We start from the raw sequence: 22,347 nt of genomic DNA, 5'->3' as shown, positions 1-22,347 counted from the left end.
CCGTATTTACATTTCTCCTTGAATTGCTAAGATGGCTCGGATGCATTTCTCATTGACAAGAAACAGTTCCAAAGTATCCCCACTGAGGAACTAAATGGCACTTGAAGATGTTTAGGAACAATTGAAAAGTTGATCATTTGAACCATGGGCCACACCAAGTAATTGCAACCCAAGGTGGAGATGAACAGTCTTTGAATTTTTTTATCAAAGGTCGCAGCGTCACCAGATTCTGTGACATAATTTGAATACATGAAGAAACAGTAAAGTGAGATGGGAGAATAAAGTAATTGATCCGAGAGCACCCTTTCAAGTACCTGAATTATGCTAGGGTCTTCTGTGTAGAAAAAGTTTAAAAATTTGTACCATGGGACTTGAAAGAAGGAAATAATGAACCCCCAGAACATAAAACAAATCCATCGATAAAACGCAAAAATATGCGATTCTGGTGCGTCCGGTGCATCATACAGGTCAGCACTCGAGTTTATGTTTGCAATTGCTCTATTCGACATCGGTGAACCGTAATCATTGAAAACTGAAAGATTGTCATCCTCATCCCCATCAGTATAGTCATGATCAGATTGTACTTCTTCGTCTTCATCGCCACTTCTAGTGAAGCCCAGCTCATCGCCCAACCCTGAAATGAAAAAAGGAGTGTCAAACGCCCGACTCAGTGGATCTATTCGGTGTGAAAGAAAGCTTTGAATGGTTTGCGCCATGATATCAGACACTCCGAAGAGTAACACGTTGGCGCAAAGGGTAGCAACCAACGCACTAGCACTGTATAACCTCCCGTATACTGTAGCAAAGCTCAACAAAAGAGAAAGCCACACAACAAGCAATGCCCAATGTATGACAGACACGTTGTAGATCCTCATGTGTGTCACATCATCTAGAACGCCATCGAGCCACTTTCGTAATCTTGTCGAACTAGCTGTAGTCTCTTCAAATGTCACATCTATCTGGTCTCTATCAAACAATCGAAGCGACATAGAGCCAATCGGGAACAGCACACAGTCTCAGTGCCAAATATAAACACTCTCGAAAGCTGTGACCTCGCTATTTCTAGAAAAGACGGTATGATTCCATTTCCATAGTCAGAGTTATATGATGATCCCTTAACAGATATCAGAAGACCTACTTCCAAACACTATTTAGCCCTGAATGAAATAGTTAGGGCTTCGGAATATTTTGTGACTGTGTTGCATCCGTACACCCATAAAAGTCTTACATTACTCAAGATGTACTGCTTTTATAATTTCAGTTTTTCACGTTCAACAATTTCTCAAATAGAATTCCGTTTGAGTTGTACGAAAGAAGCATGAAATTTAGCTCGTTTGAAGCGACGACGCACACTAGCTGGACAAGCAAGCCAGCAGACCATTCCCTCATAGTTTCTACGCTGACGAGAGCATAGCTGGAAGCAGGCTAGCTGGGGGTGCCCTGGTTTCGGTGGCAGGATGGATGAGCGTAGCACCTGGAGCTGGTGGAAAGATCGATTGTGCAAGTTTAGACTAGTGTTGAAATAGTACTTCAAAAGATATAGATTGATCAAGTACGAATACTGAGTTAACTGGACCAAGTAAAGTAAAAAGCAAGTGTAGCCCAACATGTTGATGCCAAAGGAAGACAGAACTAAGATCCACAGATACTTGTTTCAAGGTATGTGAAAGAATGATAATTTGGAAGAACGGGAAAGCAGAAGCGGGCATTATAGTGGGACCATTGAGGAGTATTAGGAGCGATGGAGACAGATGGAAATATAGACACTGAACGTAAGTTGCTAATCCAGCAATTATATGGAAGACGTGAAGTCGGGAGAGTCAGACGACAGAGACGATTAGATGGGGAAGTGGAAGAAAGCCATGTTCATAATTGGAAATTAGTGAATTATATGCGAAGCCTCCTGCGTGCCTAAAGTTAAAGGTCAAATTACTAACGATTTATCTCGATTTTTATTTATACAGAAGGTGTTGTTGTCGCCAAGAAGGATTTCAACCAACCAAAGCACGATGAAATTGACACCAAAAACTTGTACGTTATCAAGGCCTTGCAATCTTTGACTTCCAAGGGTTACGTCAAGACTCAATTCTCATGGCAATACTATTACTACACCTTGACCGAGCAAGGTGTAGAATACTTGAGAGAATACTTGCATTTGCCAGAACACATCGTTCCAGGTACTTACATGCAAGACAGGTCTCAAAATCAAGCTCAAAGACCACAAAGAAGATATTAAACAGGGATTTCTAGAAAAGCACTTTCTTTTTTTAACCCCTGTATCTCTTTGGTTCTAACTTCAGATCGGTTAGCAATATATAATTTAATCGAGTCTTTGTTATGTATATTGTTTTTAAGTAATACAAGCAACGCTTAGAAGGACATATTAAAGCATGCAATACTATTCAGGTGCAGTGTAGGACACGACGTCTCTGTTTCATAACACTGCAAGCCATATATGTCGCAGTGCAACTAATTTACTGGGTGACTAAAATGAAATGGACTCCTATCAATATGAGCACTAGAAGCAGTGTCAATTACATGCATCGAAAAGCTGGAGATCGTAAATAATATTGGCAAATGGAGCACAAGTTCTGCTCTTATCACCATGTTCTAAAAAAAAACTGTGTTCAATCCATTGGTTGTGTACTATACTCAAGAGAAAGAAAATGAGATATATCTGCTCAATCCTAGCCATGCCTCGCAATTTATTCTCCTGATGAAGATAATCCACGACGCAAGCGGCGTCTGTAGCAAGTCTCAAGTGGATAAAAAACACCAGTATCAAGCTATTCCTGGGACGAATTCAACGGTTGCTGAAGCTGAACATGCTGTTTGTTAATTTCTTAGAGTTCTGAACCAAGATACATTTCAGACTAGATAAATATCTGAGATGCGTAAGATTAGTAACTAAGCACGAATATTATTCTTAACAATAATATAAGATGCTTTACGAAACTAAAGCAACAAAGGATAATATCATTGGAACAGAAATAAAAGAAGTGCATTGCGCTTGCCTGTCAATCTTTTAACTATAGACATGTCTGTCTCGTCGTGGAAGCAATTTCAGTTTTATGAAAGCACACCCATAAGAGACCCACTATTAGGCTCTGATACGCCGCTATATGCTGACCCAACACTCTCAGCGGCTGCACCCATAGCATCATCAAGATTGGCACTTGCAATACGTTCAAATGTTTTAAGAGTGGTTAACTTAAGCAAAACCGAAATAGAACATGAGTTTGTTGCATTCGAGCAAGGTTTTCAAATTACATATTTAAAGGTGATAGGGAATAATTTCTTGGTAGCCGTTGGCGAACAAATTGGTAAACCAGCATTGATTAGAATTTTCAAATTGGAGAAACTTCCGAATAACGAATCTTCCTACCATGCTCAAGTTGAAGTGAAAAATGGCAATAATACCTACCCTATATCTGTAATGAGCGTCAATAAAGATTTATCATGCATCGCAATTGGTTTTGTGAATGGTAGAATACTACTCATTAGAGGCGACCTTTCCAGAGATCGAGGCTCGCGGCAGAGGTTGATTTACGAGGATTCAGGAAGAGAGCCTATTACTGCACTGTTCTTGAACAAAGAGGCAACAAATTGTTTTGCCGCCACCACAAGCTCAATTCTTTTATTCAATACAACAGGGCGTAATAGCGGACAGCCAGATATAATTTTGAACTCCCAACAGGGAATCGATCTGAATTGTAGCTGCTATAGTGATTTCACTGGAGAGTACATATGCAGTTTGAAAGATTGCATGCATTTCTATAATGAAATGGGAGAGAGTCATTCATTACTGTTTGATCTCTCAAATGTGAAGAAACTATATTCTGTTGATCCGGATCACATTCTCCTGGTAGTTGAAGCAGAGCAGGCGCAATCATCAGTACTTGCAGTCGAAGAATTTACCCATTCAAAAGCAAATCGAGTAATAATTATCGATACGAAAAATAAAATCATATCTCTAAACATACTGATATCACACGCCATTATTGATATTTTTTCGGTTGTTGAAACGAATAATACAAGGGCAACATATTTACTCACATCTGAAGTTCTTATCTGTAAGATTACGGAGAAACCCCCTCAAGAACAGTTGGATATCGTTCTTCAAAAGGAAATGTTCCCTTTCGCCCTAGACCTGGCAGCTCAAACTTCGCTAAGTGCATTCAAAGTACAGGAGATCCATAAGCAGTATGGTGATTGGTTTTATAAAAAGGGCCAGAAGAGTGAAGCAGTGAATGAATATATTCAGTGTTTAGATGTCGTTGAAACAAGTGAAATAATTTCAAAATTTGGAGTAAATGAAACTCCTGACCCCGATGGACTGAAAAATTTGTCAGATTATTTGTGGTCGCTCGTAAAGAGTGGTATCTCTAATTCAGACCACATAACCTTACTACTCATTGCATTAATCAAGCTACGAGCAGAAGATGAAATAATTTATTTCATGAATCATTATAGTAGATCAGGTCATTACTCAAAAGAACCAATTACCAAGGATGTAGATGATGAGTCCTATTTTTATTCTGACGGTTCTCTGTTTGATCTAGAACTGGTAGTTAGATTACTTCAAGAAAGCAATTTTGAAAAGTTGGCCTCTAATATAGCATCGAAATATGCTAAAGATGCAACAATTATAGTTGAAATTCTGCTACAATCCTTGAACGATCCACATTCTGCACTGAAATACATCAAAAGTCTATCCATTGATGAAACTTTAAGAGTTTTAGTAGCATTTTCAAAAAAACTACTTGAAGCACTACCTAATGATACCAATTTATTGCTGATCGAAGTTTTCACAGGAAAATACAAACAGAAAAGCTATAATTTAAAACCAAAACAATCAGAAACACAATCTCATTCTCACGAATTTTTAGACGATGCAAAAAAGGTGTTTTACAGTTATAAAACATTTTTAAACTATATTAATGATACAATGATAAACACAGCTTTTGAGCAGGACAGCTTGACCGATAATGCCTCACCAACATACCATCCTCCTAAACCATCTCTCATATTTACCTCTTTTCTATCGAAACCATTTGAGTTTGTCGTCTTTTTGGAAGCATGCCTTGAGAGTTATCAGCAGTATGAAGGTTCCAAAGAAGACAAGCAAGAGATCTTGACTACGCTTTACGATCTCTATTTATCTTTGGCTAATGATGACGTTCAGGAACGTCAAAAAGACTGGAAATCAAGAGCCAAAAAGGTTTTGAAAGAAAGCAATTCTTTAGTAATGACTAATGAAGCGGCAACAACACGATCCGGTGTGCCCTCGAAACCTGTAGATAATTCTTTAATGATGTTAATCTCGCACATGAACGAAATGGGCATTTACTCAGTTGCAACGTCAACAGAAAATGAAAATTCAAGCTCCACATTAGACAGTGGTAATAGAGCAAACCTTGTCAATACGTTCCGTTCATTGACTTTCACGGATCAAACAGCTGAGTGCTTACAATTTCTCGAAAAGTACGAAGAGCAGGAGCCTCAATTGTACAGGGTGGCTTTAACGTATTTCGTTTCCTCCCGTCGTCTATTGAAAGCAATTGGGGGAGAACAAGTACTAAAGGAAAAAATTTTGAATAAAATTTTGGAGAAAAACCTAATGCCAATACTTGATATTCTTCAGGTACTTGGCTCGACAAATGTTGTTACGTATGGATTAATCAAGGACATGCTAATAAGTCATGTTAAAGAAGAAGAGGAGGAGATAACAAAGAGTGAAAAATTGATCAAGTCTTATGAATTAGAACTACAAACAAAAAAAGAAAAGCTGAAGAAGCTTCTCAACTTTGATGAACCTACGCAAATAAAAGTCAAGAACTCTAAATGTCTTGTGTGTAACACTTCGGTTGAATTACCACTCATTTACTTCAAATGTGGGCACATATATCACGTAAGATGTCTCAACGAGGAAGACAAGTTGGAAAATGGAGAAAGACTTTTCAAGTGTCCTAAGTGTGTTGTTGAAGTCGAAATGTCCGAACGCTTATTTCATGCCCAAAAAGCTGTAGGATCGAAAGCAGATCTATTGCAAATGGCGTTGAATGACGAAGACGATAGCAGCAACAGATTTAAAGTTGTTACAGAATTTATTGGAAGAGGTGGACTGGAATATTCGCATATAACCCTAGAAAAATAAAATTAGACTTAGTATTTCCGTAGGTTGTCCTTAGTTTTTCCGTAGGTTGTCCTTAGTTTTTATTGGTCGTTTTTTTTTTCTCGCCGCCAGTTGAAACGAAACTGTGACAGAGCATGTCTCGCGAGCTCTGGGATATGTTTTGAAAATGTGTGACGCATAAAACTTCATGTTAACATTCAGCATATAAGAGTAAGCGCCGTCATGTCCTTGTATTGGTGCACTCTCCCTATTATTTGATGTACATCAATTGTGATGTACAAGACGTCTCGCTTTATTGAGCAAATAAATTGCCCAGGAACTTCTTCTCTAACTCCCATAAGAGATTACGAGAATGACTTTTTTCACATTAATGATGACAAGCTTCCTTCTAAGCCTAAAAACACATATAAAAAGGCGAATCTTGAACCATTACTGAAAAAAAAAGGGGCGAAATCAAACAAACGACCAGCCAGTCTGGTTTTGGCCCAGTTTCCAGAGCCTGTTAACAAGAAGCAATGCTCGCCACTATATTCGAATGACTTCAAAGAATTGGCCAAAGTCGCTACCCAGTCTCCAATAAAGTCAGACCCCAATTCAAAAATATCTGAGTTTATCAGAAGCATTAAATTGCTGTACGACAATGAGGTTGAGTATGCTAAAATGATGGAATTGTCGAACTCCGTTTACCGAAAGAATCTGAATGAAAACCCTGCTTTCAAGGCTAAACTTCTAGGTGTTGGCTCTCATAATGAAATATCGATATTTGGAAATATAGAAACGATTGCTTCCATTAGTAGGCTATTTCTCAACAGTTTGCAAGGTGCTCTGGTTGACCAGAAATTCAAGGAGGTTGACGAACTATTTTGGGAAGAAATTGATAAAAAATCAACCTTACAGGAAAAGTTGGCCAAAAATCTCGATATTGGTAAGATCTTTAACTTGAATTTTCTGCGAATCAAATCGACATATTTAACCTATTTCGTGACGCACAGAAAACAAATGGAATTTTTGGATTATATGAGGGTAGGAAATGAGAAACTATTCGAAAAATGGTATAAGCACTGCTTCACTCTTGCAAATAATAACAAGCTGGAGGATATATTTGAACTTCCAATTAAAAGATTATCTGAATGGACATTGGCTTTAGAGAAACTTTGCATCCTAACCAAAGATGAATTATTTGAAAGTTGCATTCGCGATAATATTCGAAACACGCTCGAGCAGTATCGCACTTTTGAAAAATATGTTGAGAATGAAATATCTGAATTCAATGGTACAGTAAATTATGATTTCAGTCTAACACCCATTGAAATAATTCAAAGCTATGGGTTAGATAATGTAAACGTACATACTCCCTTACAAAACTCCAATGAGAAAGCTGAAAAAGATCACAAGAAAGGAAATAAGCGTTTAACGTGCAATTCCATCAAGACTTTCGACCGCTCCACAAGAACGGTTTCTATTTTTTCCGGATCTTCAAGTCGATATTCTGAATACGACATTCCCTCCACAATCGACGCATCAGTACAGTCGACAAATTCGTCCTCCAATCTCACATCCGATTCAAATATACTTTGGGACTCTACCATCTCCGATCTGACACTCTGTGATCACGTTGAGAATTTCAAGAAGGTGCACAGGGGCTTGTCAAATCTTAAGAAAATTTTGGGAAAGGATGATATGATTAGCGTATTGGATATACATCTGAAGCATGCTGCACTTTGGGGGGCAGTCATAGAATGTGACGGTGAAAACATTGCGATTCAAGAGGACGCGACTTTCTTCTTCTCGTCAATGCATAATGAATATATTAACAAACTGCAAAGATTGAGGGAAGACGTGGCGGTCATGAAGGTGACAGAAATGGAGACTCTTGTGAAAAAGCCATTAGTGGCAATGCTGAAGTGTTGTGACTCTGTTAAAGCGCAACTTCATGATCTCAACGTATTGAAAAGGGACTACATGGTTTACCTACGAGAGAAAAGATCTTCACTGCAAGACATGAAAAGAGAAATCTTAGCGAATCACTTTAAGAAGTTGCAGGCAAAATTATTGCACGATCTGCCAATTTTTATGGACCTTGTTTATCGAACAACCTCTCTTGTGATCTTAAACTACCACAAAATGATGCAAAAATATCTAGAAATAACAGCAGGTGGTGAATTGTTTTTAATAAAGGATCTTGAGCGCTTGGGGCATTTGAGGAAAGATGCAGGTAGGAATTTTGATATCTTGCAGTCATATTCCACTTCAAGATTCTGCAGCAAGCGCTATGTAAGGGATAACTGGTTTTTTGAACAGGATCAAACTGAAAGCAGGATTCTCCGTAAACTTTTTGAGCTATAAACTGTCATAACGGTTTGTATAGGCATCTGTATCATCAATTAGTGTGTAGCTTTTTGATGTGGGGCAAGTTACTTTTCTATAATAATGAAAATTTTTTGTAAGCGATGAGGAAAAGATAAAATGCGAGATGAGCTAATTAGTTATAACACAGCAAAGAACGCTTTACTGATTAGCAAACATCTTATAGCTGTTTAATACCGAACGTTTAAGAGATGTCAAAAGATTTCAAGAGTCTGCCAGTGACTGTCGAAAAGGGTATCCCAGTGACATATGATTTAGGTAATCTCTCTGTTTTCGATTCTAATGCATTGAATAAAAGTGATCTAGATTCCTCCAATGCAAAACGTGAAGAACATTTAAAGGACATGACCCGTGATAACGTTCAGCTACTCATCAATCAAATACTGTCTCTACCCATGAAGACCACGACAGAGTCGGCAGGTGGTACCAGCAATCAAAGTGCTTCGATGACGTTGATACAGTTACCAGAACCTACAACTGAATTACCTAGAGAAAAGCCACTGCCAAAACCAAAAGCACCAACCAAATGGGAACTTTTCGCAGCCAAGAAGAATATCAAGCCAAAGGAAAGAGCTGGTAAGATGGTATACGATGAAGAAAAAGGTGAATGGGTTCCAAAGTGGGGTTACAAAGGTTCTAACAAGACCTTGGATAACCAATGGTTGGTGGAAGTTGATGAAAAGGTCAAAGGTACAGAAAATGAGTTAGTCGACCCAAGGACACTAAATAGAGCTGAAAGAAAGAATCTGGTAAAAAAGAATCTGAGACAGCAGAAAAAAAATTCAAAAAATGTATTGGGCTCCAAATGAAGGGCTTTAAGACAGGATCAATGACTCACCAACTCGTCAAGCTTGTTTATCTTTACATATCACTTTCTTATCATTGTATAATATTTTCAACATTTGAAGTACAGTTTTTAGGCGAGCGAAAAGCTCAATAACATGAAATCTCTTCGCACGCAAAAGAGCAAACTACAAAAACATTTGTAGAATATCAGAGGGTATGGTTGATTTGCATACGTATGTGCCAATGATAGATGCTATCTTGAGTGCTTCCAATCCAGACGAAGTCACTCCAAAGAGGATTAGAAAGGCGCTACAGGAACTATTTGGTATCAACCTGGACACGCATAGGAAAGAGGTTAATCAATTAATTATTCAGCGGTTCGAGGAAAGCAAGCAAAGGCCTAGATACCTGATCACCAAGGAGGAGCTTCGCAGGAAAGATGAAGCTTTAGCTTCCAAATTGCAGACCGCTGCCAAGAGAGCCAAGAGTTCAAAGAGCTCTTCAGTAAAAAAGAAGAAGAAGCGAAGCAATAATGACGCAAATAGCAACCCAAACGCTCTAAATTTACGCAAAGTTATGATATCTGAGCCATTGAGTGGATTCTTGGGGGAAACATCACTACCCCGTACTCAGATTGTAAAACTGGTTTGGGATTATATCAAAGACCACAATTTACAGAATCCCGATGATCGTAGAGAAATTCTATGCGATGACAGAATGAAACCAATCTTTGGCGAAAAGATGACCATGTTCACTTTGAATAAAATTCTCTCGAAATATCTGTCTAATTCTGAGGAAATTGGTGTGAAAAAATCGCCGTCTTCTCCGGAAGATAAATTAAATTTTCCAGAGGCTAGTGAAGCGACTGAGTAGGTCGGGTCAAGTAGTGTTTTTTTTTCGAGCAATGCTGCAGTGTTTTGTATACGAGAACGGGTCATTCTCTTCTCGTTTTTTATGTCAAGTTGATTCAAGTTTCGTGTTCCGAGTATTTTCGCTCATCAGACGTTTTGTAGAAAAAGCATAACCATATTTCGATTAACAAAGCAACAACAACACTCAAACTACTGCTCCCTATATTGTGGCATACATGCGACGCATAGCTTCAGGATCGTCATATTCTACTTCTGAGAGTTTGCTAACGGTGCCCACTGTGTTGCAGGCATACGGTACCACAGTAAGCTCTTCAGAATTGTATCTGTATACATTAAGGCTGCTGGTGCTGGAATATATCAATGAGCCAAGATTTCAAGAAAAATATGTCAGAGAAACAGTACCCGCAACATCAGTAAAAGAGGTTTCAAAGAGTGAAAGGCGTAGCAGGCGTGTTTCGTGGTTTTCCAGTGGCACCGCCCCTGTTAAAGGTCCAACTGAGGTCGAAATTCTACAGAATATCCTTCCTAAACTGGAAAAATACCTAAGCAAAGTTGCAGTCGGGAAAGTTAAGCTATTGAATGACAAGCTTCGAAGAAGTTATTTGAAATTTTATAATGACGTGTTTTTAAATCCTACAATGACGCAAACCCTGAAGTCTATGCAAAGATTTGAAGAGCTTATAGTGCATTTTACAAAGGCGGCCAACGGTGAACTGAACAAGTTGATTGTTGATAACATCCAAAAAGAATTATACACGGAAATTTCGTGTTTCATCAATATATTGATAGAATTAGGTTCAGCCAGTATCACAGGAAGCTTGAAAATCAAACTAGAGCAATATAAGGATTCTGTTAAGCCTAGAAAAACATCGCTGAAAAAGATAACCTCAGAACTCTCTATAGAGCCGTCCAAATTAGAAAATACCGTAAACGTAACCCTTAGACCAACCTTCAGATTGAACGAAGTTACACACTCCTCGTATTTTATGGAATTGTTTCAAGTTGACGAAGTTCAATTGCAACAAGATATAATAACTGCTATGAAGGTATCTCAAAACCATGTGTACTGTGAGGAATTACTGGCTCTGAGAAGAAGAGTAGCGAACGATACAGGACAGTTTTCAGTACAGGATTTCTCTTCTGAAAAGTATTACGAAAACTGGAAAACTTATGAAATGAGTGAAATAGCGGTCTTGCTAGATAAATTCAATGACAAAGGGAAGTCTGCCGTTAAGTATGAAAATCTCCAAAATATCATACCCAAGAACTCTAGAGATATGTTCACAGCACTTCTAGTCAAAATTTTTAGAAAAGAGTCAGTGAACAGTATTGATTCTCTGGGACTATCACAAACTGGGTTATTTTTCCTTACAAAGGCCTCGAAATATTGGCGAGTTGACTATCATTCCACACTTGGCTCTTTGTCATATACTGCAGCAAACTTAAGCATTCTTGATGACGAGGAACTGAACCCAAAGCTTACAGAAAATCTATTTAGCTTTATTAACACCAGAATTCTTCGATTCGAGGATAATTCGAATGTAGCAGCCTGGAATGATATAGATCAAAGAATGTGGCTGGTGAATCTATTTCATACATCAGAACAATGCATCAACTCTATTAACAATCTGTTGACAGCCATATACACCAGCACGAAACCAAAATTTTCTCCTGTATTATCATTCTACTATACTTACGTCGAGACAGACCCCTCAATGATTTTATTCAAAAAGCGTTCTGCTTACAGCAATACCAGACCACTAAGGAGACTTCGTAAAACAATATTTGAAACAAGCGAGCGCTACTATATATCCTTATTGGAAGGAGTACCGAAAGATAACACGATTGAAATACAGCATATTCAAAACGTTGCTGAACTAATAATTGAGCAAATTAAAAGTATACAAAAAAGGTATAGCAAACCACTTTTAGATAATATTAATTTATCATTCGAATGTGCTACAGTACTGATCGAAGCATTAGCGTCGGACGCACCGACTATGATCAAACGGGCTGAAAAATACAATGAAGCTAAAAGAGGCGAGGCTATTCCACCGGTTGATGCCTTAGAGGCCTATTCGGTTTTCAAAGAGGTGCATGATATATATTCACAGGTGAAACCTGGAGCAGCGTTCCCCTTTAAGTTGGAAAGCTTGTTCTCACGATATTTGAATGACCTTTGTGGCGAGGTGTGTTCCAGGATACCCAGAGTCATTGAATCAAGTATTCAAAATGAAAGCTGGTTGTCTGTTAATTCGGAAACCAATTTCAGCTCTTCCGTCGTGGATATATTTAAGATGATAAACGAGTCGATAGCAATGTTTCGGAAGCTACAATGGGAAGATAAGTATGAAAACGCTAAGGTAATAACGCTTCTCTTAAAAGCATTTTCAGACGGTATTCATACCTATGCAACAAATTCATTAGCCATCCTTGAAAAAGATTTGTTACATGATTCCTCCGAAATGAATATAAATGGAGAAGAAAATAAGGAAAATGTCAACGATGGTAGATTTTCTTCCGAAATATTACGTAATTGGTCGTTTACAGACATGAAAAATGCATTTCGATCATCATCCGTCGTCATGGCACCAAAACCATATCAGTTTAAAAAACGCACATGTGTTATCTTGAATAATCTAGAGGCCATGATCCAAAAAATAAATGACTTGGACGAGCAACTAAAAGCTGAGCAATTATCCGAAGTGATAGTTCATAATGAACGAAAAATGCGAGGTAAAAAGGCAAGTTTCACTAATTCAAAGCAAACATTACATCAAATTTACACCGTACGTGTTATTGGTGCGGAAAATATCAAAGGTTTTAGTAACGATGGACTATCAAACGCTTTTGTATCACTGGTGGATACAAAAAAACGGAGTGAAATTGGTAAGACTAAAACGGTTGCCAAATCGATTAACCCTGTATGGGATGAAGAGTTTGAGATAGAGATCCCTGTTGAAAAATCACGTTCGATTGCTCTGACCGTATGGCATAGGCCACGAGGAAAATTACATCAACTAAGTAACTATGATATTTGTGGTAACTGCTCTCTTTTGTTAGACCACAGAAAATTCACAGATGACGGGTTTCCTAACGAGGTTATGCTATTATTAGGTACACAGGGAAGGCTACTTCTGGAAGTTTCACTCGAGAGTGAGAAAATGGATCCGTTATTTTGCATTGGCAGAGCTTACAGAACGCTAACAAGAACAAGAGATAGGGCAATAGAACTAGTTATCAACAAATTCGTAACTTTTATCGACTATGCTTTTTCCAGAGCAACATTAAGAGCGGTTTGTGGTAATTATGGCACTACACCAGCCCCAAAGGATGTTATTTACGATGCCATTGTTCCTCTGTTCGACTATCTAAATTCTAATCTGAGTGTCATAGCTTCCACTTTGTCTCAAACATTGCTTTTCAAAGTCATGTTGAAAGGATGGTCATATATTTTAGGGGCCGCGGATTCCTTACTTTTGCCACAACTTACCATGGCCAAATATAAAAGGCTTTCCGGAACTAAATCTCGTTGGGAGAATGCTGTTTCGTCTGCACTTGGCAATGCTTATACAGTTTCCGGGTATGGAAGAGCATTGACTCAACTAGAAATTGAGACAATATTCGTTTGGGTAAACGCACTATGCATCGATTTTTTCCACAATCACGGTGAAGGTCCTCCGCTGAGTGATTTGAAAAATAAACATTACCAAACGATTCTACTAATACCTGCCTTTTTTGACAAAAGCATCTCCGAGTTGAAAAGAGAGGTCGACACCTTGTCTCCAGATTACGCAAAATATCTGAATCAGGTAACCATCACGAATTCGAGCAGCAGAAAGTTCAGTGTGAAATTGTCCACATTGGCAAGAAACAAGACAATTATGGCCAATGCTTCAAAAAAGAGGAGATCAAAGATTCGCCAACAAGTAGAAGAACTGGAAAGTGGTCAACTAGAAAGAAATGCGGAAATTTTGGACGTTCTTTTGAGAACCTTGATTGCTAAAGGGGAGATGGATTACGTTCACAAGCACCTAACCACGAGAGAGAAGGTAAGAAAGAAAGTAGCCACAGAAAAATTAGTCAAAGCCGCCGTAGACGGTCAAAAAAATCACAGAACTCATTAAATAAAGGATCTGTAGTCATAATTATTTTCATTTGATATATTAATTTTAAGAATGAAGAAATGGCATCCATGCTTTCTTCACATATTGAGTATTTTACAATCTTCAAGATTAAAAAATTCTCCGCGACGGGGAATTGAACCCCGATCTGGCACGCGACAAGCGCCCATTCTAACCATTAAACTATCGCGGATTGGTGAATTTGATATTCAATTAAAATGTACTTGTTACCAAGTTTGCAATGCAAAGTCAACACATGAACACTCATAGAACGACTCTTCTAAACCAAGATCTATACTATAGCTGTAGCCTACTATTTGGAAAGAAGTGCTTCTTCGGAGTGGTCAATAGTAACTTGGTTAGACATTGATAATGATAGTATGATATTTGTTGAAATATAAATCGATATTGTGAGAGAAGTTAGATATATGAAAGAAAGGGCTTATATATCTCTATAACTGAACATCATAATATTATCACCAATAGCTAAGTAAGTCACTATTGACAACTCCAAAGAAAACATTTTTTCCATATAGGCATCGTGATGTTCGGTTATAGAGGAATATAAGTTCTTGATTTCCTATATCATAGAATGAGATAAAAACTAAATGGATTGTGACTAAACATCTGGAAGAGATTTAGTATCTGGAAGAGATGTCAATATCTCTACCTCAAAAAAGCACCTATGGAGCGATAAAGTGGATGATGAATAAAGTATTTTCACCCTTAGTCGTTCAGGGCTCATGTTATCATCACGCCATTTTTTTTATCCCATAAAATATATAGCACAGCTGCCATTTCTTATTCCACGCGACAGACTCCAGTGTGTTCAGATTCCTAATCTTTGTACACGCGACAAGCTTTTAAAATCAATAAATCTTCTGTTGGGGCAGCACCCGACTTTAGTCCCTCACTGTACGGTGTGTTTGGAAAATTGATTCCCGCAAACTGACCTTTGTTCATACTTGAATCAATCTTCATTCCAACATTTGTACCACGAAATATGTTTCCCTTGTAGCGTTTTTGTTTACAACCTTGGTTTGGAAAAAGTGCTATTCTTGTAGTTTGAGACTTCTTACTTACCCAAAAAAAGAAACACTATTTCGAATGCTCTAGATTAATGAAAACTGGGTTTATATCTAGTCTTTTAAGTGAATCAGGATACTCGCTCTTTACAAAACACATTGAGGTACATTCCGTATTTAGAGTCATCAAGATGGCAGGGAAGAAAGGTGGATATTATGCTGTGCAAAAGGGCAGAAATACTGGTGTGTACTCAAGTTGGGAGGAGTGCAAGGCACAGGTCAGTGGTTTTTCGGGAGCATGTTACAAACGATTCGACACCTTAGCTGAATCACAGGCATTTGCCTCTAACAATTCTGGTTATTCAGGTTATTCCGGTTATTCTCGCGGTTCTAGTGATTCAGGCAATTCAGAAAACTATAATGATTCTTCGACTTCGATAGAATATTCCAGACCAACACGTCACCACAACCCGAGCTATAGTTTTAACTATCCTACCTTTGATAGTTATTATTCATCTGTTTCTCCATCTTATACTAAATTCGTGAGCAAGTCCACACCAAAGATTAATGCAAATTCAAAAACAAAGAACTACTATTCGGTAAGGAGTAGTAGTAAAGAGTCTTCCAGCCAGATTTTCGACAATTGGAATGACTGTCAGCAATATGTTAAAGGCAGAAAAGGTATATCCTTTAAAAAATTTGATAATCAGGAAGACGCCATTAACTTTATGAATGGCTCTTCAAATCCGGATGTTAACTATCGGTATATTGGAGTCTCTGCAGAACAGTTCGGTTCTCAATACAAGATCCCGAAAAAATCTGTAAAATATGATAAAATATCTACAGTTTACTGCGATGGATCGGCGCTGGCTAACGGTACCTCAAGTTCCCGCGCTGGGTACGGTGTCTATTTCAAAGATGAAGAAGGCTACAACATATCAGAACCGTTACGACAAGGGACCCAGACTAATAATAGAGCTGAACTACAAGCTGTTTCAAGCTGTTTGGATACCATCTGGGAAAACTTGACGGAAAGAGAGGACAAAAGAAACTATGAAATCAAAACAGATTCTGAATATGTTGCTAAATTACTAAACGATAGATACACATCTTTAACGCCGTCAGAACAGTCATCCATGCCGAACAGAGATATTGCTCTCGATTTAATCAAGAAATTTGCCAAGGTGAAGGAGTTTTATGAAATAAATAAAGATCAATTTGAAAACAAGGGAGAGTTCAAGATCCAGTGGGTCAAGGGGCATGCTGGTGAAGAAGGCAATGAAAAAGCTGATCAGTTGGCAAGAGCAGGTGCGCTCAAGCTTTAGCTCTTCTCTTAATGTTACTGTGAAATCCAAAGTATTTTCGCAATTCTTTATTTTCTCTTGTATGGCATTCATGTATGCTTGCAAATAAGTCTACTTCATGTAGAATTATCCTTCAACATTGCTGAAAAATAACTTACGGTAAGATGCGGTACAGACAAAGAGCTATTCGTTTTTCGTTGATTGTTCAATAAATAGTATTATAGATGCTTAATATTTACAAAAAAATATCCTGCAATTGCGGTTACTCAATTGCGCCCAAAAATGTACAAGTTTGATTCGTCCTCTTTCAAAATTTTAGTCAAGAGATCTACAATCCCATTATTACTAGTTTCAAGGTCATATATTCCGTAAAGTCCAAGGCCCGAACCACCAAACAACAAATAACGTGCCAAATCATGCCATATGCCAAATTTTCTCTTGGGAATGTAGTCTATTATGCAACTTGTAAGGCCCTGATTAACATGTAGTAGCAATACTACACCCAAAGCAGCATCCAATAATGGGGGTACCACTCCCCCGGTCAGCGTAATATATAATGGTATTGAAGTCAAGGGAATCAAAGAAGCGGCTGTTATGCGCTCATAATACCAGTGATAGGACCCGTGGAAGTAGTCAGGTTCAGGCGGCTTGAAGGCATCATTTGAAGTACCCACTACTCCACCAGGTGGTGGTGAATTTAGCTTGAATTTCGAAAGGTCGGGCTTCAGCGACAGATTTCTATTCAGCAGAGTTCGTCCCACATTTAGGATCTTTGGAGCGCTCTGAGATCCCAATCGACCACTTGAGAAAGACTTTCCCAAACCTAGTAGAAGCATTTAGTATACAGGCTTAGATCCAATGACTTTGCGTCAATTGTAAAACTTATTTACATCTTTCAATAATTTGAATTGTGATGAGATGGTTCTTTGAAACTTTTGATTATCTACTCTTTTCATTTGGTGGTTGGGTTTATATGCCAGATGACACAAACTATAGGAATTAACAGAATAATATAAAAGTGACTCTCAATAGCATTTGAGCTGGTTGAAGACCATTCAAAGCCCTCCTAACCTTCAGAACAGTCTTACTAAGTTAGCTAATGGCAGTGAGAGACAGTGTGGAGACCAATTTTTTTGGATCGATTCATAATATTCAAAAAACATGGGAGGTGTATGATTGGATTTGTGTCTCTCTCCGAATAGCTATTTTATGCTCTTACATCATTTCACAAAGTGTCATATCATGTTGCCAAAGATTCCTGAAGTTTTCGGTTCAGAATCACTTGATGAATATTCTTTTGAAAATAAACCAGACTTTGTGCAACTGTGTACCTTTTTTTGGCAAACATCTTCAACAAGTGTTACCCAAAGCAATTTCATTTATTTCAGAGAGGGTTTTACCTGGATTAGAGAAATTGTCACAAGTTGTTCAATTATGTTTTCAGTTGCATGTCGTGGAAATGACACTCAAGGATAAGAAAAACGTGCAAATTTTTGTTACTGCTGAAAGTGATGACCTGAATCTTTATGATGAGAACAATAGAGTGATGACAACTCTACTAATATCTAACCATAGGTCCATAAATGATTATGTGCTGATAAATTACTTACTGCAGCATAGCGGCTATAATTCAATAAGCTTTGCAAATAAAAGAGAAATTCTCAAAAACTTTTGGAGCACTGGTGAACTATCATTCCCCAGATTGAAATTTCTGACATGGGGTAAAGTTGTTAACTTTCCACATCTTTCATTAATTAAAAATATACTGATCAAAGACGAAAACAGTTTTGTAATGCCAAAAGAAATAAAACAGCACCTTTCTAAGGATGGCAATGAAGTTGTAACAATATTTCCAGAGGTCAATATTCTGACGACAGAATTGAGCATTGTTCAGAGAAAATTGAACCAAGATTACTCATTTGTAGCTAAATTTTACAATGTACTTTACCCAAGGTTCAAGAGTTTTATAAGTGTTGTAAGATGTTTTGGCAATATAAACAGGGTTAAAACGAAACATCATTCGAGCGTCTTTGATAATGCCAAAAAAATTCTGAATAACGGTGTTGATAAATTTGTTATCAAAGCCAGTTCTCAAAGTGAAAATACTGTTGAACAAGATTTTGCACAAGCTTCAATGGTATTAGGGCTTCAAAATAGTTATGGTGGAGAGATCAAAGAAGAACCGTCAAAGTGCAACAATGGGAAACAAGAAAAAGCAGTACCAAAAGAATTAATAAGAGTCAACAGGAATTTGTTTGATTTCACAATTGTTTACTACAAGCCAAAGTGCACAAATACCAAATTTGATCATGATCATCTTAACGGTCAATTTAAATTACATAATGGCTATCAATTAGAACAAGTAAATCCATCATTTTTTGAGATGCTGCAACCGGAAAAGGTTTCAATTGAGGAAAATCCAACCTACACAACGACTAAACCTCCTATCGTTATAATGATTCACATAAAAAAACATGAGTTGGGGCCTCTATTACCAGCCAAGGGAAGAAATCTAGAAAAATGGTTAGAGAATCAATGGTCTCAAAAGGATAAATTAATTGATTGCATAGAAAATGGAATTTCCATCAGATGATCAGCAAATGATCAAAAGCATATTCTGCAATTGTATATTACAATTTTAGATATGAGTTTTTGATAAATTATCAGCCAAATCATTTATACTTAACTCCAAAAGGTTCTTTTCCAAGACCTCGGTTTCAATTTCTTCGAATTTCTCAGCTTCGTCTTCCTCCTCTTCATCTTCATCTTCATCTTCATCTTCACTATCTAACTCTTCCAAATCATCTAGTTCTAATTCCGTAAATAGCCCCTGTAGAGTGTCCAAAGCCTCAGAATCCTCCTCCAATCTATTACCGTTCACTTCTAAAATTTTCAAATTTGGCAGATTCCCGTTTTCTAGCGCTGGCAATAACGATGATTCTACAGTCTCTTGAACCATTTCGTTATATTCTAATTTTAGAATTTCCAGGTTTACAAATTTATCATTCTGAAATACTTTAAAGACCTCATCACAGCCATCCTTTTTCAAAAGACAATCGTTCAAATTTAGTTCGATTAAAGATAATTTCCAAATTGGTAGATTTTTAGCCAAGAAAGAGGATGCAGTCTTGGTGAATGTATTATCTTGGAAATCCAAGACTTTAAGATTTTTATTGAACCTCAATCCGTATTGGATCAACGTTGAGACACCTTTTGGTCTAATACCATTTTGATATAGTCTGACATTTTTCAATCCGTCCCCGTGACTCTTAAGCCCTAACGCAAGGTATAATGCAGATCCATTTTCCAATCTATTCCTGCCGCAGATGAATGTCTCCAACATTGGCTCCTTCGATTTTAGTTTGTTCTGTGACAAGTGGAACAATGCCTTACCGATTCTTTCACCGGCGAATGGACCCATACCATTGTTACTCAAAATCAAATGCTTCAAATGAACAGCGTTAGAGATAAATTTCTCCAAGATATCAATAGTTCTCAAACCAAAAGCATTATCACTTAAATTCAGAATCTCTAATTGATTACAACTCAAAAGAGCTGGCAATAAACTGTTCAGTGACTCCACGACTTCATCAACCAGTCTCGACGTATACAAATCGGCAAAGTTGATCTCTTGAACATAATCTTTCACTGAGTCATGTTTCGAAATGAAGTCGGCGAGTGCTTTCGAGGCTCCGACACCAATAGTGTTACCAGAAAGATCAATCTTGGTGCATTTTGATAGCTTGGATAGTTCATCGATAACCGGTTCGATATCTTCTGCCGAAGTCAATTTCAAAGCCTTTCCCGCAATAGAGTATACTTGAGAGGGCTCATGCTGTGGTTGGAAATGTAGGGCCGACATGAATACGCAATGAATCTTATCCGAGGCTGGTCACCACGAGCTTCGACTTTGGTGTTTTCCGGACACCGACTGCTTCCGCAAGATCAAATTTTTTGACATATAGTCGTCTAGCGAAAAAGCCAACTTCCAGTACAGAATGGAATGGAAAAAAAAATGCTTGCCAGCTAAATATACACATACACACACATGCAGGTTTATCTATCTATACTGATCTAGAGTTCATCACAAATGGGTCGTTACAGGAGCGGTAAGAATCATGCTGCAGAAGTGACTTACTTCTTTTTGGGGCCACCCAACGGCTCGCCAATGGCCTTGCCTCTCAGTTTGACACCAAGAGCTCTTTCCAATTTACCCAAAACCTGCTGATTAGGAATCGCTCTGGCTGCCTCGTAATCGTTAATAACGGTGGGCTTTTCGTTGATCCTGGTAGCTAGGTCCTTCTGGGATAGCTTCTTCTCTGTACGAACGCGCGAGATGGCTTTACCGACTTCGGGGTCAAGTTTCTTTGGCTTGACGATATCCGTTTCCCGGTCCACCTTGGTCAGCCGCTGGCCTTCACTGTCAGCCTTGGTGTTCGTAGTACCATATTTCTTGTCCACAGAAAGCACCAACCCCTGTCTTCTTGCTGCGTTGATTTGGCCCTGCGATCTCGCAACATTGGCTCTAGGTCCGCCACCACCTCCAGTTCTCACTCTTTGCCCAATAACCGTTGAAGATTCCCAATCGTCCGACATTTCTCTAATACCTAATATCAGTGAGTGCTAGTTTTTCCGCGCTAAACAAGTGAACTGTCTCGTAAAGCTGTTACCTGTTCTCGGCTGACTCTTAAGTTCTGAACGTGTAACCCTTAAACCGCCGTGTCTCTGGCTCCTTATATACTGGACGAATCGAGATCAGCGGCTCCAACGAGAAAAAAAAAGATTCCACGACGTTCTATGACATTCCATGAGAATCCTGTCTCCATTTGTTACCCGTCTTAGCTGGTCACACGCTACCCGGCCTACATGACGTTCAAAGCGATATACGTTGATCTGTTCAGGTTTTGGTGGTTGTGTCATTGTCTACGTTCGGTAGTTTTTCACCTTCCATTTTGTCCAAACGAGGGCTATGGGAATTATGCTTGCAGACAGAGTATATGACATAATATCAGATATGTCCAGTCGTGCTTGATTTTGACACATACAGCAGAGCAACGGGAGTGTGTAGTTGCAATCGTGAACTGTGGTGATATTCCGTTCTTTCAACACTAATGCCAAGTTCGCAAGCGAACGGTTATGGGCATGCCGGCAGTGGCAATGGCAGCACAAGTGGGAATGGTGTGTCGGGAGGATCAGGAGCGCCGGGCGAGACGGCATCGCAGGATAACATTCCTCGGGACGTCAGACTTCTGCATCTTCTGCTGGCGTCGCAGTCAATCCACCAGTACGAGGACCAGGTGCCGCTCCAACTCATGGATTTCGCCTACAGGTACACGCGGGGCGTGCTGAAGGATGCGGTGGTTTACAATGACTATGCTGACAATACCGGCGGTCTCGCCGTGGAGGACGTACGGCTTGCGATCGCGGCGCGTACGCAGTACGAGTTCAAACCAACAGCTCCGAAAGAGCTGCTTCTGCAGCTAGCGGCAGAGAGAAATAAGAAATCGCTTCCGCAGGTCATGGGCATGTGGGGTGTAAGACTGCCACCAGAGAAGTATTGTCTCACAGCCAAGGAGTGGGACCTTAATGACGACAAAACCACCTGAGAATCTGTGTATGATAGAGATCCTATGTATGTGTGTATTTATCCGGGTAAGCATTTTTGGAATAAGTATTTTTCCCCTTTTCAGACAAGGCGGATTGGAAAGTTCGATTCATTTCAAATATCTTGGT

At 38.7% G+C, this 22,347-nt stretch overlaps 13 protein-coding genes and 1 non-coding gene across 14 annotated transcripts; 9 read left to right on the top strand and 5 right to left on the bottom strand.

The window, feature by feature from the left end:
* Positions 1–26: 26 nt before the first annotated feature.
* Positions 27–989, bottom strand: HG535_0F01100 (uncharacterized protein; the record flags this gene model as incomplete). The annotated part of the gene is made up of 1 exon (XM_037289431.1): positions 27–989. The coding sequence occupies one exon, from the start codon at positions 987–989 to the stop codon at positions 27–29; it is 963 nt and encodes a 320-aa protein (XP_037145326.1).
* A 624-nt stretch (positions 990–1,613) lies between these two features.
* Positions 1,614–2,236, top strand: RPS10A (40S ribosomal protein eS10; the record flags this gene model as incomplete). The annotated part of the gene is made up of 2 exons (XM_037289430.1): positions 1,614–1,659; positions 1,965–2,236. The coding sequence occupies 2 exons, from the start codon at positions 1,614–1,616 to the stop codon at positions 2,234–2,236; spliced, it is 318 nt and encodes a 105-aa protein (XP_037145325.1).
* Positions 2,237–3,037: 801 nt separating this feature from the next.
* Positions 3,038–6,157, top strand: PEP5 (tethering complex subunit PEP5; the record flags this gene model as incomplete). Its single annotated transcript, XM_037289429.1, has 1 exon — positions 3,038–6,157. The coding sequence occupies one exon, from the start codon at positions 3,038–3,040 to the stop codon at positions 6,155–6,157; it is 3,120 nt and encodes a 1,039-aa protein (XP_037145324.1).
* Positions 6,158–6,409: 252 nt separating this feature from the next.
* Positions 6,410–8,482, top strand: FUS2 (Fus2p; the record flags this gene model as incomplete). The annotated part of the gene is made up of 1 exon (XM_037289428.1): positions 6,410–8,482. The coding sequence occupies one exon, from the start codon at positions 6,410–6,412 to the stop codon at positions 8,480–8,482; it is 2,073 nt and encodes a 690-aa protein (XP_037145323.1).
* Positions 8,483–8,694: 212 nt separating this feature from the next.
* RRS1 (ribosome biogenesis protein RRS1) lies at positions 8,695–9,312 on the top strand (the record flags this gene model as incomplete). Its single annotated transcript, XM_037289427.1, has 1 exon — positions 8,695–9,312. The coding sequence occupies one exon, from the start codon at positions 8,695–8,697 to the stop codon at positions 9,310–9,312; it is 618 nt and encodes a 205-aa protein (XP_037145322.1).
* Positions 9,313–9,505: 193 nt separating this feature from the next.
* HG535_0F01050 (uncharacterized protein) lies at positions 9,506–10,162 on the top strand (the record flags this gene model as incomplete). The annotated part of the gene is made up of 1 exon (XM_037289426.1): positions 9,506–10,162. The coding sequence occupies one exon, from the start codon at positions 9,506–9,508 to the stop codon at positions 10,160–10,162; it is 657 nt and encodes a 218-aa protein (XP_037145321.1).
* Positions 10,163–10,376: 214 nt separating this feature from the next.
* HG535_0F01040 (uncharacterized protein) lies at positions 10,377–14,288 on the top strand (the record flags this gene model as incomplete). The annotated part of the gene is made up of 1 exon (XM_037289425.1): positions 10,377–14,288. The coding sequence occupies one exon, from the start codon at positions 10,377–10,379 to the stop codon at positions 14,286–14,288; it is 3,912 nt and encodes a 1,303-aa protein (XP_037145320.1).
* A 118-nt stretch (positions 14,289–14,406) lies between these two features.
* HG535_0Ftrna5D lies at positions 14,407–14,478 on the bottom strand. The gene has a single exon. It is a non-coding gene; the product is annotated as a tRNA-Asp (tRNA).
* A 927-nt stretch (positions 14,479–15,405) lies between these two features.
* On the top strand, positions 15,406–16,635 carry RNH1 (RNA-DNA hybrid ribonuclease; the record flags this gene model as incomplete). Its single annotated transcript, XM_037289424.1, has 1 exon — positions 15,406–16,635. The coding sequence occupies one exon, from the start codon at positions 15,406–15,408 to the stop codon at positions 16,633–16,635; it is 1,230 nt and encodes a 409-aa protein (XP_037145319.1).
* Positions 16,636–16,880: 245 nt separating this feature from the next.
* On the bottom strand, positions 16,881–17,450 carry TIM18 (Tim18p; the record flags this gene model as incomplete). Its single annotated transcript, XM_037289423.1, has 1 exon — positions 16,881–17,450. One exon carries the CDS (start codon positions 17,448–17,450, stop codon positions 16,881–16,883), a length of 570 nt encoding a protein of 189 aa, XP_037145318.1.
* A 263-nt stretch (positions 17,451–17,713) lies between these two features.
* On the top strand, positions 17,714–19,207 carry MUM3 (Mum3p; the record flags this gene model as incomplete). Its single annotated transcript, XM_037289422.1, has 1 exon — positions 17,714–19,207. The coding sequence occupies one exon, from the start codon at positions 17,714–17,716 to the stop codon at positions 19,205–19,207; it is 1,494 nt and encodes a 497-aa protein (XP_037145317.1).
* A 45-nt stretch (positions 19,208–19,252) lies between these two features.
* Positions 19,253–20,476, bottom strand: RNA1 (GTPase-activating protein RNA1; the record flags this gene model as incomplete). Its single annotated transcript, XM_037289421.1, has 1 exon — positions 19,253–20,476. One exon carries the CDS (start codon positions 20,474–20,476, stop codon positions 19,253–19,255), a length of 1,224 nt encoding a protein of 407 aa, XP_037145316.1.
* A 272-nt stretch (positions 20,477–20,748) lies between these two features.
* On the bottom strand, positions 20,749–21,210 carry MBF1 (multiprotein-bridging factor 1; the record flags this gene model as incomplete). The annotated part of the gene is made up of 1 exon (XM_037289420.1): positions 20,749–21,210. One exon carries the CDS (start codon positions 21,208–21,210, stop codon positions 20,749–20,751), a length of 462 nt encoding a protein of 153 aa, XP_037145315.1.
* Positions 21,211–21,725: 515 nt separating this feature from the next.
* TAF9 (chromatin modification protein) lies at positions 21,726–22,220 on the top strand (the record flags this gene model as incomplete). Its single annotated transcript, XM_037289419.1, has 1 exon — positions 21,726–22,220. One exon carries the CDS (start codon positions 21,726–21,728, stop codon positions 22,218–22,220), a length of 495 nt encoding a protein of 164 aa, XP_037145314.1.
* Positions 22,221–22,347: the final 127 nt, after the last annotated feature.

The sequence above is a fragment of the Zygotorulaspora mrakii genome, chromosome 6 (assembly GCF_013402915.1).
Source record: "Zygotorulaspora mrakii chromosome 6, complete sequence".
NCBI lineage: Eukaryota > Fungi > Ascomycota > Saccharomycetes > Saccharomycetales > Saccharomycetaceae > Zygotorulaspora > Zygotorulaspora mrakii.
This window is presented reverse-complemented; position numbering and strand designations above follow the sequence as displayed.